Source organism: Leucoraja erinacea, unplaced genomic scaffold (genome assembly GCF_028641065.1).
Source record: "Leucoraja erinacea ecotype New England unplaced genomic scaffold, Leri_hhj_1 Leri_51C, whole genome shotgun sequence".
Taxonomy (NCBI): domain Eukaryota; kingdom Metazoa; phylum Chordata; class Chondrichthyes; order Rajiformes; family Rajidae; genus Leucoraja; species Leucoraja erinaceus.
The window spans coordinates 477,503-496,551 of NW_026576421.1; the positions used below are offsets into that span (position 1 = coordinate 477,503).

Here is a 19,049-nt window from a genome sequence, read left to right on the forward strand (position 1 = left end):
TTTACTTTCAGTGTTCTCCAAATTCCTCCACAGATGCTGCCTGACCGACGGAGTTCCTCCAGCACTTTTGTTTTTTGCTCAAGATCCCAGCTTATGGCAGTCTCTTGTGCCCCTCTCACACAGTCATCGAGTCATAGTGTGGAAACAAGCCCTTTGGCCCAACTTGCCCACACCAGCTAACATGTCCCAGCTACACTTGTCCCACCTGCCCGCGTTTAGTCCATATCCCACCTGCCTGCGTTTGGCCCATACCCCCCAAACCTGTCCTGTCCATGTACCTGTCGAACTGTTTCTTAAACATAGAAAATAGGTGCAGGAGTAGGTCACATCTAACTCCCTCTTAAATATAGCCAATGAACTGGCCTCAACTACCTTCTGTGGCAGAGAATTCCACATTCACCACTCTCTGTGTAATAAATGATTTTCTCATCTCGGTCCTAAAAGACTTCCCCCTTATCCTTAAACTGTGACCCCTTTGTCTGGACTTCCCCAACATCGGGAATGATCTTCCTGCATCTAGCCTGTCAAACCCCTTTGGAATTGTGTAAGTTTCTATAAGATCCCCCCTCAATCTTCTAAATTCTAGCGAGTACAAGCAGAGTCTATCCAGTCTTTCTTCATATGAAAGTCCTGCCAACTACCTCTTCTGGCAGATTGTTCCATGCACCCACCACCCTTTGTGTGAAACAGAACAGGTCCACAAGGACTGTATTCCATTCCCTGTGGCTGTCTGTCTCGCTCTCTCTCATGCAAGCTGTGTTCTAGCTGGCATCAGTTGACAAAACAGAAATGCTTAGCAAGGGGAAACGTGACCTAGAATTATTTCATGAGGGGAAGTGGCTTGTGAATCGGGCGTGAGAAATGTTCTTTGTGAAGTTATTGAGGTGACATTATGTGTGATTGTTACATTGCTCCTTTCTCACCTTCTAAACCAGACTCATCAACTGGGTGGGAACAGACCCTTCAGCCCAAATTGCCCACACCGAGAAAACATGTCCCATCCACACTAATCCCACCTCATAATCACAGTCATACTTTATTACCCAAGTATGTTTTGCAACACACGAGGAATTTGATTTGCGTACTAACAAAAAGCAACAGAACACACAAAATACATTTTAACATGAACATCCACCACAGGCACTCCTCCACATTCCTCACTGTGATGGAAGGCAGAAAAAAAGTTCACTTCTTTGTCGGGGTCCTCGAGCCCTCCGTTGACGGGGCGATCTTGGCTCCTGTAGCCGGAGGTCGGGCTCTCCGCTTCAGGGCGTGAAGCAGTCTGATAATTACCTACAACTTTTGACACATTCATGGCCAGCCAGGACGTACTGGTAAATAGTGCGTGGAAATATATAAATTTGACGAGAAATGAAATTGAAACTACTTTTCATCGCGCGATTGAAATGTCACGCCAACTGTTGTAGGATGAGAACTTTCTTGGTGACAAATGGAGAAGCAGAGGACAAAATGGAAGAGGACTGGCCAAATGTTGTGGTGATGAATGCTGTGGTGGATGTTTGTGTTAAATTTTTATTGTGTATTGTGTGTTCTTTTTGAGTTCATTTCACTGCACTTTATGTGCAAGTGACGAATTAAACTTGACTTGACAAAGGTTTAAGGTGAAGGGGATTTAATGGGAAACTGAGAGGCAATTTTATTTTCACAAAGGATGGTGGGTGCATGGAACAAGCTGCCGGAGGAGGTAGTTGAGGCAGGGACTATTGCAATGTACAATAAATATTTAGACAGGTACATGGATGTGGTTAGGTTTAGAAGGATATGAGCCAAACGTGGGCAGGTGGGACTAGTGTAGATGGGACATGTTGGTCTGTGTGGGCAAGCTGGGATGAAGGGTCTGTATGATGACTCTAATGGTGACAAGTGGGTCAGATACACACAAGAGGCTATAGGGACCGGTGATGAGAAATAAATAGATAATGGATCTACTGGTGCAACTGCATCTTATATTTCACTTGGGCAGCTTACAAGCCAGTGGTATAATGCTGATTGGTAACTAACTTCATTATTTAGCTTCCAATTATTATCTAACTTCCAGTAACCCCTGCATTCCCTCTCTCTCCATCCTTCCCCCACCCAAGTCCCACCAGCTTCTCGTTCTCACCTAGCAAACAGCCAACAATGGCCAGTTTCCTGTATCATCGTTAATTTTGTCCGCATCTTTCATTAGACATCAAGTTTATATCTTGCACTAAATGTTAGACAATAGACAACAGGTGCAGGATAAGAGGCCATTTGGCCCTTCGAGCCAGCACCGCCATTCAATGTGATCATGGCTGATCATCCCCAATCAGTACCCCGTTCCTGCCTTCTCCCCATACCCCCTGACTCCGCTATCTTTAAGAGCCCTATCTAGCTCTCTCTTGAAAGCATCCAGAGAACCGGCCTCCACCGCACTCTGAGGCAGAGAATTCCACAGACTCACAACTCTCTGTGAGAAAAAGTGTTTCTTCGTCTCCATTCTAAATGGCTTACTCCTTATTCTTAAACTGTGTGTGTGTGGCCCCTGGTGCTGGACTCCCCCAACATCGGGAACATGTTTCCTGCACCTAGTGTGTCCAAGCCCTGAACAATCTTATATGTTTCAATTAGATCACCTCTCATCCTTCTAAACTCCAGAGTGTAGAAGCCCAATGTTGTGCCCTTTATCCCACATCTGTGCACTAAGGACGGCTTGAATGTATAGTCCTTCCTTTGCCTGGATCATCAGCGGTCACTTGAAACGAGTATGACTGTCCTCTCCTCTCCATAGGGTCGTCTACTTGTGGGTCTGCAGATGTCTGTAGAGGCCGATCCCCGATCCACACGCCTTGGTGCAACGCGGGCAGTGGAGACTGGTGGTGGTTGGTAGTTGTCGATCCCTCTTCTCTCTCTCCTTACGGTGCTGTCTCTTTGTCTCTACGACACAGCGTAGCTCCATTTCGTCACGTGCAGCTCCTTCCTGCACGGATTTCCTCCAGGAGTGCCTGTCCAGTACAATGTGCTCCCAGTTGCTCGATGAAAGACATTCTTGCCATAGAGGGAGTACAGGGAATGTTCACCAGACTGATTCCTGGGATGTCAGGACTTTCATATGAAGAAAGACTGGATAGACTCGGCTTGTACTCGCTAGAATTTAGAAGATTGAGGGGGGATCTTATCAAAACTTACAAAATTCTTAAGGGGTTGGACAGGCTAGATTCAGGAAGATTGTTCCCGATGTTGGGGAAGTCCAGAACAAGAGGTCACAGTTTAAGGATAAAGGGGAAATCTTTTAGGACCGGGATGCGGAAAACATTTGTTTTCACACACAGAGAGTGGTGAATCTGTGGAATTCTCTGCCACAGAAGGTAGTTGAGGCCACAGTTCATTGGCTATATTTAAGAGGGAGTTAGATGTGGCCCTTGTGGCTAAAGGGATCAGGGGGTATGGAGAGAAGGCAGGTACGGGATACTGAGTTGGATGATCAGCCATGATCATATTGAATGGCGGTGCAGGCTCGAAGGGCCGAATGGCCTCTACTCCTGCATCTATTTTCTATGTGATATGGAATTTCCTCCGACTGTTCTTGATGTTGTCCTTGAAGCGTCTCTTTGGCCTGCTGGGGGTTCGCTGTTCCAAGCTTGAATGCATGCAGACAAAAACTTTTCACTGTACCTCGGTACACGCGAAAATCACAAGAATACTTTATTAGCCAAGTATATTTTGCAACATACGAGGAACTTCATTTGCCAAGTCAGTCATACAAATAAAAAGCAACGGAACGCACAAAAGACTTTTCAACTTAAACATCCACCACAGTGACTCCTCCGCATTCCTCACTGCGATGGAAGGCGGAAAATAATGAGCTAAACTTAAAATAACAGCCGACACGTCATGGAACGGAGCAGAAGGGAGGTCCGAGTGGGACCCTGAGCGTGGCCAGGGTGGACATGAGATCCTGGGAGGATTAAAGCAAACTCCACCGTCAGGTGATCCTCCGTCTATTGAAGGCTGCAGTACGTGCAGTCACCCACAGCCTCAGGAATTCCCCTCCCCCAGGGTACCAGCAACACGGGACATTTTAGGGGGTTTTTGTGAGACTGCCTTCAGCGAAACCAAAACACAACCCTTTTATGTGCTTGGAGCAACTCAGCAGATAATGCAGAGAACCAGGGCAGTGAAAGTCAGTCCCACAGCTAAAATTAAACCCTAGCCACACTGAGGGACAATAGACAATAGACAATAGGTGCAGGGGTAGGCCATTCTGCCCTTCAAGCCAGCACACTGCCATTCAATGTGATCATGGCTGAACATCCCCAATCAGTACCCCGTTCCTGCCTTCTCCCCATATCCCCTGACTCCGCTATTTTTAAGAGCCCTATCTAGCTCTCTCTTGAAAGCATCCAGAGAACCGGCCTCCACCGCCCTCTGAGGCAGAGAATTCCACAGACTCACCACTCTCTGTGAGAAACAGTGTTTCCTCATCTCTGTTCTAAATGGCCTATGCCCCTGTCCCACTTAGGAAACCTGAACGGAAACCTCTGGAGACTGGAGGTTGCAGGTGGTTGCCAGAGGTTGCAGGTAGTGGAAGCAGGTAGGGAGACTGCCAAAAACCTCCGGGAACCTCACGGAAACCTTGGGTGGGGCGCAAAGTCTCCAGAGGTTTCCGTTCAGGTTTCCTAAGTGGGACAGGGGCATTCTTAGTCTTAAACTGTGGCCCCTGGTTCTGGACTCTCCCAGAGGGAGCGCCGCGCTGTGGGAGTGGCGGGGGTGAGGGAGTACTCAGTATCTGGCCCTCTCAGAGTGCGGTATTGCCCCTTCAGTACTGCATTGGATTACCTTGCTAAATACGTTTGTGAGGACCAGTTGAAACCACAACTCATGACTCAGAAGCACAGCTGCTGTAGCTCGCTGTGGCACAGAGTGGACTTTGCAAGCCTGAGGAGAAAGTAAGACCAGGCCACACAAGTCTGTCATAGGTTCAGAAGTTCAGAAGTCATAGGAACAGGATTAGGCTATTCGGCCCATCAGGTCTACTCTGCCATTCAATCATGGCTGATCTATCTTTCCCTCACAACCCCATTCTCCTGCCTTCTCCCCATAACCCCTGACACCCGTACTAATCAAAAATCTATCAATCTCTGCCTTAAAAATATCCACTGACTTGTGGCCTCCACAGCCGTCTGTGGCAAAGAATTCCACAGATTCACCACCCTCTGACTAAAGAAATTCCTCCTCATCTCCTTCCTTAAGGAATGTCCTTTAATTCTGAGGCTGTGCCCTCTGGTCCTAGACTCTCCCACTAGTGGAAACATCCTCTCCACATCCCCTCTATCCAGGCCTTTCACTATTCTGTAAGTTTCAATGAGGTCCCCCCACCCCTTATTCATCCAAACTCCAGCGAGTACAGGCCCAGTACCGACAAATGCTCATCATATGTTAACCCGATCATTCTCGTAAACCTCCTCTGGACCGTCCCCAATGGCAGCACAGATATGGGGCCCAAAACTGCTCTCAATCTGTCGTTTGAACCCGATGAAACTTGGGGCAGGAAATGATTTGTCAATCCGTGCCATCACGTCGACTGAACTGTGGACTAAAAAACCTGTTGGTGACACATTCAACTCTTCGCTGCAGTAGGTAAAAATAGCAGAGAGAACCAGCATTGTTCAAGTAATATCAAACTAACCACACTTTACAAAAATAAACCTAGTTGCTGGGAATCGCTGGTGTGTCAGCTCTGAACCTACACTGCCATCATTCTCATTCTCCCAGGTATATCTCAACTCCAGGCTAGACTCCCTCCCCTTGTGTTAAATATATCAACTGCATCCAATATCCCCCAGCAATTGTGCTTGAGGTGTCTGGGTCTAACTGCGCCATTGACTGCACCTTTATCAACAAATCTCTTGTGTACTCAGTGGGCAAAATTTGCTGCCTTCCTAGGTACTGTCGTTGAGGATAGACAATAGACATTAGGTGCAGGAGTAGAGGCAATTCGGCCCTTCGAGCCAGCACCGCCATTCAATGTGATCATGGCTGATCATCCCCAATCAGTACCCCGTTCCTGCCTTCTCCCCATATCCCCAGACTCTGCTATTTTTAAGAGCCCTATCTAGCTCTCTCTTGAAAGCATCCCGAGAACCTGCCTCCACCGCCCTCTGAGGCAGAGAATTCCACACTCACCACTCTCTGTGAGAAAAAGTGTTTCCTTGTCTCCGTTCTAAATGGCTTACCCCTTATTCTTAAACTGTGTGTGGCCCCTGGTTCTTTTACACAGAGAGTGGTGAATCTGTGGAATTCTCTGCCACAGAAGGTAGTTGAGGCCACAGTTCATTGGCTATATTTATGAGGGAGTTAGATGTGGCCCTTGTGGCTAAAGGGATCAGGGGGTATGAAGAGAAGGCAGGTACAGGATACTGAGTTGGATGATCAGCCATGATCATATTGAATGGCGAATGGTGCAGGCTCGAAGGGCCGAATGGCCTCTACTCCTGCACCTATTTTCTATGTGATATGGAATTTCCTCCGACTTATTTTCTATGTTAATGTGCGGGAATTGCTAGTCGGTGCAGACTCGTTGGCCTGAAGGGCCTGTTTCTATGCTGTATCTCAAAACCAAACTAAACATCTCATACACCCACACATAATCTCTTTGTAGCCTTCTATTCTCCAAAGCCAATTCCAGTTTCTCTGTTGTGGTTGAAACCCTAGTCCCTGGAATTATTCCAGTAAATCCCTCAAACTTTTTTCAGACTTTCACTTCCTCCCCAGGGGCCAGTTGGCGTTGAAAACCATGTTTTAAACAGAATCAGCAAATATTTTTAGACTTTAGAGATACAGGATGGGAAACAGGCCCCATCGGCCCACCGAGTCCGCGCCAACCAGCAATATAGTAAACCAGCACTATCCTACACGTTGGGAACAATTTACAATTTTTGCCAAAGCCGATGAATCTACAGACTTGTACGTCTTTGGGAGTGTGGGAGGAAACTGGAGCACCCGAAGAAAACCCACGCAGACACAGGGAGAACGAACACAGGCGGCATCCGTAGTCAGGATCGAACCCGGGTCTCTGGCGCCGTGAGGCAGCAACTGTGCCACTCCTTCTGGTTTTGTACGCCATCCTCTTTTGGAAGACTAGACACTCATATCCTTTTTTTTTTTAAACATTCTTAGTACACACACGTTCACATTGTACGCAATATCAGACCACTCTGCCCGTTGGTTCCTGCTAGATTCTGACAAAGCAATGCCACCCCTCCTGTTGCCCTCGATTATTCGCCTGTGGGCTGCAACGCTCTCATATCCTCTTAGATTCTTATTGTTTTTCACTGCACTGAGGGTCAAGATGGTGTCCAAGCCAGGTGATCCTCTGCCTGCTGGTCCCAGAAGTGAAAATGCAGTCACTCATTACAGAATGATTTTCTCCAGAGATGCTGCCGCCTGTCCCACTGAGTTACTCCAGCATTTTGTGTCTATCTTGGGTGTAAACCAGAATCTGCAGTTCCTTCCTACACATTTAGTGGTAACACTAGCTCACTGAGGCTCCCTGGTGGTACCACTCAGATAGTGCAGCACCACACACACACACACAGTAGACAATAGACAATAGGTGCAGGAGTAGAGGCCATTTGGCCCTTCGAGCCAGCACCGCCATTCAATGTGATCATGGCTGATCATCCCCAATCAGTACCCCGTTCCTGCCTTCTCCCCCGACTCCGCTATCTTTAAGAGCCCTATCTAGCTCTCTCTTGAAAGTATCCAGAGAACATGCCTCCACCGCCCTCTGAGGCAGAGAATTCCACAGATTCACCACTCTCTGTGAGAAAAAGTGTTTCCTCGTCTCCGTTCTAAATGGCTTACTTCTTATTCTTAAACTGTGGCCCATGGTTCTGGACTCCCCCAACATCGGGAATATGTTTCCTGCCTCTAGCGTGTCCAAGCCCTTAACTAACAATCCACGCCCTTAACAGTATGGTTTAACATGAACTGATCTGAAGTTGGTGATGGAGGAGTAATATTGCTACTGAATGTTAATCTTGTCGTGAATATGTAAAAGTTGAAACAGAAAAATAGAAACAGGCTCTCTGTCTCACACCGACCATTGATCACCCAAGTAGTTTGGGCAGATGGGGCTCGTCAGCCTGGGGAGGCAGTCCATCTAGGAGAGGGAAAACTGATTTAAAACCCCCGCTGCCTTGTGGCCATATCCAGTCATGGAAAAGGCTCCAGGAGTAAACCTGTAGAAAATCCGGAGTCGGAGCCCCTAAGGCAGTTCGTTGTTGTCTACAACCGCGCTCTGGCAGCTCCTGCGATGGCACTGGTGCCAAACTGTAACGGCCCTGCTGTTCCTTTGGATCGATCAGCGACGTGGAGAGGGGAGGGAGACGTGCTTCATGGGCAACAGCCTGTCCTCCATATGACTTGCATCCGACCAGGATGCATCACACATGGTCAGTCATGTTCACACTAGTTCCATGTTATCCCAGTTTCTCATCCACTCCCTACACACTAGGGACAATTTACAGCGGGCCAATTAACCTACAAAACCCGCACATCTTTGGGACGTGCGAGGAAACCGGAGCACCCAGAGTAAACCCAGGAGGCTACAGGAAGAATGTGCAAACCCCACATAGACAGCACCAGAGGTCAGGATGGAACCCGGGTCTCTAGAGCCGTGAGGCAGCAGCTCTACGAGCTGTGCCACCCTCTTTGATTGGTCATCAAGAACTTCAATGTTGGTTCAAATGACCATTATACACTCTGGTACAGTAGGTAGACAAAAATGCTGGAGAAACTCAGCGGGTGAGGCAGCATCTATAGAGCGAAGGAATGGGTGACGTTTCGCGTCGAGACTCTTCTTCAGACTGAAGAAGGGTCTCGACCCGAAACGTCACCCGTTCCTTCGCTCCAGAGCAGCGTAAGTTCATAAGTTATAGGGGCAGAGTTAGGCCATTAGGCCCATTGAGTCCACTTGGCCATTCAATCATGGCTGATCTATCTTTCCCTCACAAACCCATTCTCCTACCTTCTCCCCGTATTGATCAAGAATCTGTCAGTCTCCACTTCAAACAAATGTATCTGTATCTGCAGGTAGACATAAATGCTGGAGAAACGCAGCGTGTGAGGCAGCATCTATGGAGCGAAGGAATAGGTGACGTTTCGGGTCGAGACCCTTCTTCCCCCATATCTGTCTCTGTATCTCAGTGAACATGACAACAATAAACCAATAGCAATACCAAAATGATCTTTATTCCTTTTAACTTTTACATTTACCGTCAGGGCGAGGAGAAAAACAATGAGCCACAAGCAGAGCAAGAATCAGCTTGTTGCCCTTGTGTGCTTGATGACAGCTTGGCCGTCAGAGTCCTGCGTAAACAGCAGAGAGAAGGAGACGGAGGCAGCATGGTGCTCAGCCTGGGGTGATTTACACAGACCACGGTTTGAAGGAGACATTGGAATGAGCGGATGACCACTGCCCCCCTTGTGGCCCTGGGATGAGTGGCCGACCACATCCCTTCTCCTGCCGTTCACACCGCGGTGGCAGATGACCCGGTTGCCCTGTGAATCTTGGCTGAACAACATCGACAGCTCGCAATGGTCACTGCTCAGCCCCTTGAAGTCCAGTGGCTCGTCACGGGGTACGTTGGCACACTGCTGGGGGGAAAGGCGACTCAGAGGCAACGGGGTCCTTGACCAAGATGGCCGACTCTTCCTCGTTCCCACAAAACCAGACAACGCAGGCCCACTCATGTTTTCCTTGTCGTCCAGCGGTGAACCTTTGTCTCGGTCTGAGTTCAGCCTCTTGGGTGAAAACACTGCCTTCCTTTCCGATAACCTCGGCGCTCTGCTCGTAGTTTGCGGCGTCGAGGTGAGAAAGCCCGGTAACTCTGCTCGGAAATGTTCTGTGCGCAGTGTATCAGGGTCAGCTTCAGACCAGGCCCCCATGACTGGTGCGTACATCTCAGCAGCCGACCACACTGACTCCCTGTGTGAGATTACTCTGTTCCCTTGTGAATCCTGAGTAAAATCAGGCTGGGTACCGTCATCAGGAGGCAGAATCAGACCTTCAGTGGACGCAGCAGTCTGCCCTGTAGTTCTGGACTGCAGCCCATGTACGCCACTGTCAATGTAGTTCTGGACAGCAGCTTTGTGAGAGGAGTGCCGTGTTAGCGGTGGTGCCTGCTCTTCACGTGTCACTGGGCTGTTGAGGTGTGCAGTGCTGCGAGGAGAGGCTGTATCTGTGTCCGCACCGACCTCCCTCCCACCCACCAAAGTGTCGCAGCCAAAGCCGCCTCCGTGGGAATCGGGGTCAATGATCAGCTCAGGCTGATCTGCAAGCCGTCCTTCCTCGGTGGTGGCTGTGAATGGCGAGGCAATGTCCACCGCCTGCAGGCTCGATGCACTGGGAGGACTCCTGGGATTACCTACGATGCACAAATCAAAGGCAACCAACAATCAGATCTGGGCCATGTCACACAGCGGATGTGATAGCACGAGACAGGATGCAGAGTGCAGAGGTTTAGGAGGATATTGGTGGGTTTGTGGTCCTGAGTCGAGGTCATCCAGGTTGGGGAATGTCCCTTCAATTGTGCAAGATTATAAAGTCATGAGAAACCTTGACAGTGGTCAGTTGACAATCATCCGCCCACAACCAGAGAGCAGTGCTGAACTACTGTCTACCTCATTGGTGAGGCTCGGACAATCTTTGATCGGACTTTGCTGGCTTTACAATAGACAATGGACAATAGGTGCATTGATAATGGCACTGAGTGTAAGAGATAAGAAGTGATAATAGACAATAGACAATAGGTGAAGGAGTAGGCCATTCGGCCCTTCGAGCCAGCACCGCCATTCAATGTGATCATGGCTGATCATCCCCAATCAGTACCCTGTTCCTGCCTTCTCCCCATATCCCCTGACTCCGCTATCTTCAAGAGCCCTATCTAGCTCTCTCTTGAAAGTATCCGGAGAACCGGCCTCCACCGCCCTCTGAAACAGACTCAGAACTCTGTGTGAAAAAGTATTTTCTCGTCTCCGTTCTAAATGGCTTCCCCCTTATTCTTAAACTGTGGCCCCTGGTTCTGGACTCCCCCAACATCGGGAACACGTTTCCTGCCTCTAGCGTGTCCAAACCCTTAACAATCTTATGTGTTTCAATAAGATCTTGTACTAAACGCTATTCCCTTATCATGTATCTATACATTGTAAATGGCTCGATTGTAATCATGTATTGACTTTCTGCTGACTGGATTCTGTTGACGCAACAATAAGCTGTTCACTGTACCTCGTTATACGTGACAATAAACTAAACTGAAACAGTGAGGGCCAACGGGCAAAGAACAGGGGCCACATAAATGTCCTCTGGTGTGAGGGTGGGTGTTGATCAGGGGTACATTGCATCAGGGGAATGCAGGGAGAAGAAAATGGAATTTGTGGATTTGTCGGATTTCTGCTGATACAGGCTCGATGGTCACCGTGAAGTCATGAACCTAGGATCCCCAGATTGCACATTAATGTTTGTGAAGGGCTGGTTAAAGGAAAATTCTCCTACCTGTTTAGTGACACAGTGCGGAAACAGGCCCTTCGGCCCACCGAGTCCGCACCGACCAGCGATCCCCGCACCTTAACACTATCCCACACACACTAGGGACAATTTACAATTTTTACAAGCCAACTAACCTACTAACCTGTACGTCTTTGGAGTGTGGGAAGAAACCGAAGATCTTGGAGGGAGATTACAGGGAGAACATACAAACTCAGTCCAGACAAGCACCCGTAACCAGGATCGAACCCGGGTCTCTGGCGCTGTAAGGCAGCAACTCTACCACTGTGCCGCCCCCTTTAAACTTCTAAACCCACCCCAAGTCCATGCCACCAAGGCTAACAGAGATGGAAAGCACCAGTACCTTTGGACTTTGGGAAGAAGAAGGAAGAGACGCTTGTCTGCTTGACACACCTTTGGGGTGACGTCGTCTGGGTGAAGTTCACAGCCACGTCTATGTTGTACTTGCTTCTGGACAGAGGGTTCAGAAACTCCGCAATGGAGTGGGCCTGAAAATAGAAAATCTTTTTAACATCAGGACAAACTGTGAGTTACAAACGACGGGCGAGGGAGGGATGAACTGGTCAGATGTCCAGCCCAACTTCAGGAAGATGTCGGCACAGCGGGTAGAGCTGCTGCCTCACCGCACCAGAGACCCGAGTTCAATTGTCAGCGTGGAGATTGCACATTCACCCTGTGATCGCGTGGGGTTTCCTCCATGGATTCAATTGTCATATCTACCGGCTACGGAGCAATAATTGTCACGTGGGCGGAGCACCAAGGCAAATTCCTTGTATGTTAATACTTGGCGATAAATGTATTCATGAAGGTGGTAAATGTATTCAGAGGGTGGTAAATCAGTGGAATTCTTTGCCACAGAAAGCTGTGGAGGCCACAAGTCAGTGGATATTTTTATGGCAGAGATATATTTTTGATTAGGACGGGTGTCAGGGACAATGGGGTGAAGACAGGAGAATGGCATTAGGGGAGAGATAGATCAGTCATGATTGAAAGGCGGAGTAGAGGGGCCGAATGGCCTAATTCTGCTTCAATCACTTATGACCTTATGAATTATATTCTTACCCCGCCAGTGCTTCGTTGGCTCATTAACACAATAATGCACAAACAAATGTGGAATATTCAACAAAACAAGTTGGCTGAAGGGGACAAAATCAGAAAACTCAGCCACACCTGGAGTATTGCGTACAGTTTTGGTCTCCTAATCTGAGAAAGGACATTCTTGCCATAGAGGGAGTACAGAGAAGGCTCACCAGACTGATTCCTGGGGTGCCAGGACTTTCATATGAAGAAAGACTGGATAGACTTGGCTTGTACACGCTAGAATTTAGAAGATTGAGGGGAGATCTTATAGAAACTTACACAATTCCAAAGGGGTTGGACAGGCTAGATGCAGGAAGATTGTTCCCGATGTTGGGGAAGTCCAGAACAAGGGGTCACAGTTTAAGGATAAGAGGGAAGTCTTTTAGGACCGAGATGAGAAAATAATTTTTTACACAGAGAGTGGTGAATCTGTGGAATTCTCTGCCACAGAAGGTAGTTGAGGCCAGTTCATTGGTTATACTTAAGAGGGACTTAGATGTAGCCCTTGTGGCTAAAGGTATCAGGGGGTATGGAGAGAAGGCAGGGATGGGATACTGAGTTGGATGATCAGCCATGATCATATCGAATGGCGGTGCAGGCTCGAAGGGCCGAATGGCCTACTCCTGCACCTATTTTCCATGTTTCTATGTTTCTATAAACAATGGAACATTATACAGGGTGGGCATAGCCCCAAAGTTTACTGACCTTCACTTTCTTTCTCTTCAGCTCCCCCGTGTCCAACCAAATCCCGCATTCCTCCACCTTCTGGACCCCAAATCTCCTCCGACGTTTCATCGTGGCGGATGATGCTGGGAGGAGGAACTGTGGAAAGACTCACTGGTTAGGCCGTGCTGGCCGCTGTTCTATCACTCTTGCCTTTCCAAGAGACCCTTCTTGTTAACCCAAAACGTCACCCTTTCCTTCTCGCCAGAGATGCTGCCTGTCCCGCTGAGTTACTCCAGCTTTATGTGCCTATCTATGGTTTAAACCAGCATCTGCAGTTCCTTCCCACACAGGACTTTGTCGATAGAACCGACACACCACAATGCTGAGAACTATATTCTGCACTCTGCATCTTTATACTTTATGCTCTATCTATTATACTTGAGTTTGACATGATTGTATTTATGTACGGTATTATCTGATCAGATGGATAGCAGGCAAAGCAAAGCTTTTCACTCACTGTACCTCGTATGCCCCGAGGGGGGCCATTCAACCCATCAAGACTATGCCAGTTGAGTTTCTGATGCAGAATCTTTAGATGGACTGCCCCCTGCCCAACTCCCTGTCCCATTCCCGCCCCCCCTCTTCCTTCTAGTCCCTCTCCCCCCCCCCCGACTTCTGCCCCAACTTCATGCCACCCCCCAGCATCCCCTCTCCTTGCACCCCCCCCCTCCTTCACCACCTCCAGTTTAAATTAAATTAAAAGGATTTGAGTATAGGAGCAGGGAGGTTCTACTGCAGTTGTACAGGGTCTTGGTGAGACCACACCTGGAGTATTGCGTACAGTTTTGGTCTCCTAATCTGAGGAGACATTCTTGCCATAGAGTACAGAGAAGGTTCACCAGACTGATTCCTGGGATGTCAGGACTTTCATATGAAGAAAGACTGGATAGACTCGGCTTGTACTCGCTGGAATTTAGAAGATTGAGGGGGAGATCTTATAGAAATTTACAAAATTCTCAAGGGGTTGGACAGGCTAGATGCAGGAAGATTGTTCCCAATGTTGGGGAAGTCCAGAACAAGGGGCCACACACAGTTTAAGGATAAGGGGGAAATCCTTTAGGACTGAGATGAGGAAAACATTTTTTTTTACACACAGAGAGTGGTGAATCTGTGGAATTCTCTGCCACAGAAGGTAGTTGAGGCCACAGTTCATTGGGTATATTTAAGAGGGAGTTAGATGTGGCCCTTGTGGCTAAAGGGATCAGGGGGTATGGAGAGAAGGCAGGTACAGGATACTGAGTTGGATGATCAGCCACGATCATATTGAATGGCGGTGCAGGCTCGAAGGGCCAAATGGCCTCTACTCCTGCACCTATTGTCTATGTTTCTATGTATCCATATATAATTATAAGAGGTATAGATGGAGTAGACAGTCAGAACATCTCTCTTCTCCCCCCCCCCCCCCCCCCCCCCCCCCCCCCCCCACACCCTCCACTAGAGGGCAGAGCTACAAGGTGAGAGAGGAGGCAGATAATTCCACAGACTCACAACTCTGGAGTACCTGGAGTATTGCGTACAGCTTTGGTCTCCTAATCTGAGGAAAGACATTCTTGCCATAGGACCGAGATGAGAAAATCATTTTTCACACAGAGAGTGGTGAATCTGTGGAACTCTCTGCCACAGAAGGTAGTTGAGGCCACACAGTTCATTGGCTATATTTAAGAGGGAGTTAGATGTGGCCCTTGTGGCTAAAGGGATCAGGGGGTATGGAGAGAAGGCAGGGATGGGATACTGAGTTGGATGATCAGCCATGATCATATTGGATGGCGAATGGTGCAGGCTCGAAGGGCCGAACGGCCTCTACTCCTGCGCCTAATTTCTATGTTTCTATGTAAATTCCATTTGGAATATTTTGGAGGACCAAGAAACCAAGAACACCCCGTGCCCCCTCACATCTGCCATTCCCATCTCCCCCCTGCCCCCCCCCCAAACCCCTCACATCTGCCCCATCTCCCCCCTGCCCCCCAATCCCCTGTACCCCTCACAACTAACACCCCTCACATCTGCCCCAACTCCCCCTCTGCCCCTCAATCCCATGTACCCCTCACAACTAACACCCCTCACATCTGCCCCAACCCCCCACCTGCCCCCCAATCCCCTGTACCCCACATAACTAACACCCCTCACATCTGCCCCAACTCCCCCCCTGCCCCCCCCCCCCCCAATCCCCTGTACCACTGTACCCACCCCCACACCCCCGGAATTACCACGGAGCGCGGTAACTAAGGGCTGGAGCTCCCGGCCTCAGGATCCTTTGAGCGAGCTTCTCGGCTTCAACCTTCCCGCCCGCTGAGGGAGAAGCGAGCGAGCGGGCGAGCGGGCGGGCGCGCGCACGTCTCCTGCCGACCAATAGATCCCAGAGGAGCTAGTCTAGGATCTTTGCTGCCGACCGCCGCCTCCGCGTGGACGTGAACGTGCTCGTCCCCCCCACCCCCACACGCGTCCCTGCTGAGCGAGCGAGTGAGCGCGCGCGTCATGGTCTGCCTCCCCCTCTCTTCCCCGCGCGCGCGCTCGCGCTCGCTCCCCCCGGACGGCGGTTGACGGTTGACGGTTGATGTCGGAGCTCGCGCGCGGGTTGAGGGGGGGAGGGGGAGGGACGTCACCAGTTCAAAGCCTCACACACACAGAGAGAATGAGGGAGTGAGGGAGGAGATTGGAGATGAGGGAGATAATGGGGGGATGATGAGGGAGGGAGAGATGGAGGAGGCAGGGGATGAGGGAGAGAGTGAGGGAGGAGGGGGGGGATGAGAGAAGAGGGGAGATGAGGGAGGAGAGATGGAGGAGGGCAGGGGATGAGGGAGGGGGAGAGAGAGAGAGAGTGAGCGAAGCGGGGCGATGATGAGGGAGAGATGGAGGAGGTAGGGAGGGTGGGATGAGGGGAGATGAGGGAAGAGATGGAGGAGGAAGGGAGGGGGAGATGAGGGAAGAGATGGAGGAGGGAAGGGGAGATGAGGGAGAGGGGGGAGAGAATGAGGGAGGAGATGGATGGAGGGAAGAGAGAGGGAGGGAGGGAGAGGAGGGAGGGGGAGTGAGGGAGAGAGAGATGGGGAGAGTAGGGGATGAGGGGGGAGGGGGAGGAGGGAGATGAGTGAGAGGGGGGGATGAGGGAGGGAGGGGGAGATGGAGGGAGGGATGGTGAGAGCTGGAGGAGGGAGAGATGGAGGAGGAAGGGAGGGTGGGATGAGGGAAGAGAGGGGGAGATGAGTGAGAGGGGGAGAGTGATGAGTGAGGGGGAGATGAGGGAGGAGGGGGAGAGGGAGAGGATGGGGAGAGGATGGAGGAGGAAGGGAGAGTGGATGGGAGAGATGGAGGAGGAAGGGAGGGGGAGATGGAGAGGAAGGGGAGAGATGAGGGAGAGGGGAGAGAATGGGTGAGAGATTGGGGAGGAGGGGTGGGGAGAGAAGAGATATGATGGGGACGAATGGGGGGGAAGGGGTGAGGGAAGAGGGATGAGACAGGGGGGTGAGGAGGGGAGATGAGAGAGAATGAGGGGAGGGGAGATTGAGGAAGGAGGGGAGATGAAGGGAGAGATGGTCGGATGAGGGAGGGGATATGAAGGAGAGAGGGAGGGGGAGATGAGGGAGAAGGGGATGAGGGAGGGAGAGATGGAGGAGGGAGGGAGGAAGAGATGAGAGAGAAGAGGATGAGGGAGGGGAAGGAAAGGGGAAGAAGGGATGGAGCGAGCAGGAGGAGATGAAAGGATGAGGGAGAGGGGAGATCTGAGGGAGAAGAGGGGATGGGGAAATAGAAGAAATGAGGGAAGGAGAGAGAAACATAAAACATAGAAATTAGGTGCAGGAGTAGGCCATTGGGCCCTTCGAGAAAGAGGGGAAGAAGTGAGGGCATGAGGAGGGAGGGAGAGGGTGAGGAAAAGGAAGGGTCAGGGAGAGAAGGCAAGGGGAGAACAGGTGAGGAAGGGAGGGGGTAGTAGGGGAGAGGGATTGAGAATGTTAATGGCAGATGATTAGAGTTGATGCAGGGAGTGGAGGGGGGGGTGGGAATGGAAGGGGAGGTGGGTTTGTAGACATTTATTGGGACCAGTTCACAGGGAGCGCAGAGAGGTGTGGGGCAGGGATGGCTTGCTGACAGATGGCTGCGGAGGCCAAGTCATTGGGTATTTTTTAAAGAGGTTGACAGGTTCTTGATGAGCAAGGGTGTCAAAGGTGACGGGAAGAAGGGGAGGAGAATGGGGCTGAGAGGGGGAAAATAGATCAGCCATGATGGAATGGACTTGATGGGCTGAATAGCCTATTTCTGTTCCTATGCCTAATGAATCTCCCAGCACACCAGAAAAGAGTGTGTGAAGATATCTAGCTCATCGCTGATGTAAAGACAATACGCTGCAGATGCTGAAAGCTTGGGCTAAAAAACAAAGTGCTGGAGGAATTGGACAGGTCAGGTAGCATCTATGAATGTATGAAGAAGAGTTACGATCTAAAATGTCTGCCCGTTCCCTCCACAGATGCTGCCTTCATCTTCTTGCGTATGGCGTGCACAGCCTAAAGTTGTGGGACAACTTATTCTATTTGATCTTATTTGATTGTGCACGTCGGGTTGATTGCATTCGTTGAAACAGGGCAGACCACGTGAAGGTTGCAATCTCCCATCCCAGAGGCTGCCCGACCCGCTGAGTTCCTCCGCACTATGTTTTGCTCATCGCTGGTGTAATTGTGTGTTTGGCCATCAGATGGCAAGAGGGTGCAAGGCAATCTCCCTGGTAGAAAACAAAATCTTCATCAGTCTGAGCAGAGAACAGTGCAGCACAGGAATAGATTCTGCGGCCACCATGTCTGAGCCGAACATGATGACAATTTGATCTCTGCCTGCACGTAATCCATATCCCTCCATTCCCTGCATATCCATGTGTCTGTCTATATGCCAGGCTCCCACCACTCTCTGACTTGCCCCACACGTCTCCTTTAAATATTAACACTCTGACCTTAAAGCTAGCTACACCTTAACATATTTACATTCCAATCCTGGGGGGAAAAAAGGTTCTGACTATGTAACCTGTCTATGTTTAGATTATCGAGATGCAGAGCAGATACAGAGAGTATCCACGCTGCCCTGTGATCCAAAATGTATTAAATAAGCAGTACTGCACTGCAGTGCTCCCTCCAAAAGATATCAAACCGAGATTGATCCCTGGGATGGCGGGACTGTCATATGAGGAAAGAATGAAAAGACTAGGCTTGTATTCATTGGAGTTTAGAAGGATGAGGGGATGGGGATCTTATAGAAACATATAAAATTATAAAAGGACTGGACAAGCTAGATGCAGGAAAAATGTTCCCAATGTTGGGTGCGTCCAGAACCAGGGGCCACACACAGTCTTAGAATAAAGGGGAGGTCATTTAAGACTGAGGTGAGAAAAAACTTTTTCACCCAGAGAGTTGTGAATTAATGGAATTCCCTGCCACAGAGGGCAGTGGAGGCCAAATCACTGGATGGATTTAAGAGAGAGTTAGATAGAGCTCTAGGGGCTAGTGGAATCACAAGGGATATGGGGAGAAGGCAGGCATGGGTTATTGATAGGGAACGATCAGCTATGATCACAATGAATGGCGGTGCTGGCTTGAAGGGCTGAATGGCCTCCTCCTGCACCTATTTTCTATGTAAACCTAGGAAGAGTTGATGGTAGACGGCAAGTTATCCAACCACTGAGTGATTGGACAATTACTTAGAGCTTGGA

The 19,049-nt window shown here is 49.7% G+C and overlaps 1 protein-coding gene across 1 annotated transcript; it reads right to left on the reverse strand.

Moving 5' to 3' along the window:
* Window positions 1-9,217: 9,217 nt before the first annotated feature.
* Window positions 9,218-15,720, reverse strand: LOC129694005 (aurora kinase A and ninein-interacting protein). The gene is made up of 4 exons (XM_055630728.1): window positions 15,565-15,720; window positions 13,337-13,453; window positions 11,895-12,039; window positions 9,218-10,412 (listed from the first exon to the last, which is right to left on the reverse strand). Exons 2-4 carry the CDS (start codon window positions 13,424-13,426, stop codon window positions 9,307-9,309), a joined length of 1,341 nt encoding a protein of 446 aa, XP_055486703.1. The 5' UTR covers window positions 13,427-13,453; window positions 15,565-15,720; the 3' UTR covers window positions 9,218-9,306.
* Between the last annotated feature and the right edge of the window lie 3,329 nt (window positions 15,721-19,049).

Bases quoted from the DNA above. Each gene is read 5' to 3' on its own strand.
- LOC129694005 (XM_055630728.1), bottom strand. From the start codon at position 13,426: ATGAAACGTCGGAGGAGATTTGGGGTCCAGAAGGTGGAGGAATGCGGG. The intron at 12,040-13,336 runs GTCAGTAAACTT...TTCTATTTTCAG, and splicing joins TGAAGAGAAAGAAAGTGAAG to GCCCACTCCATTGCGGAGTT. The intron at 10,413-11,894 runs GTACTGGTGCTT...TGTGCATCGTAG, and splicing joins CTTCTTCCCAAAGTCCAAAG to GTAATCCCAGGAGTCCTCCC.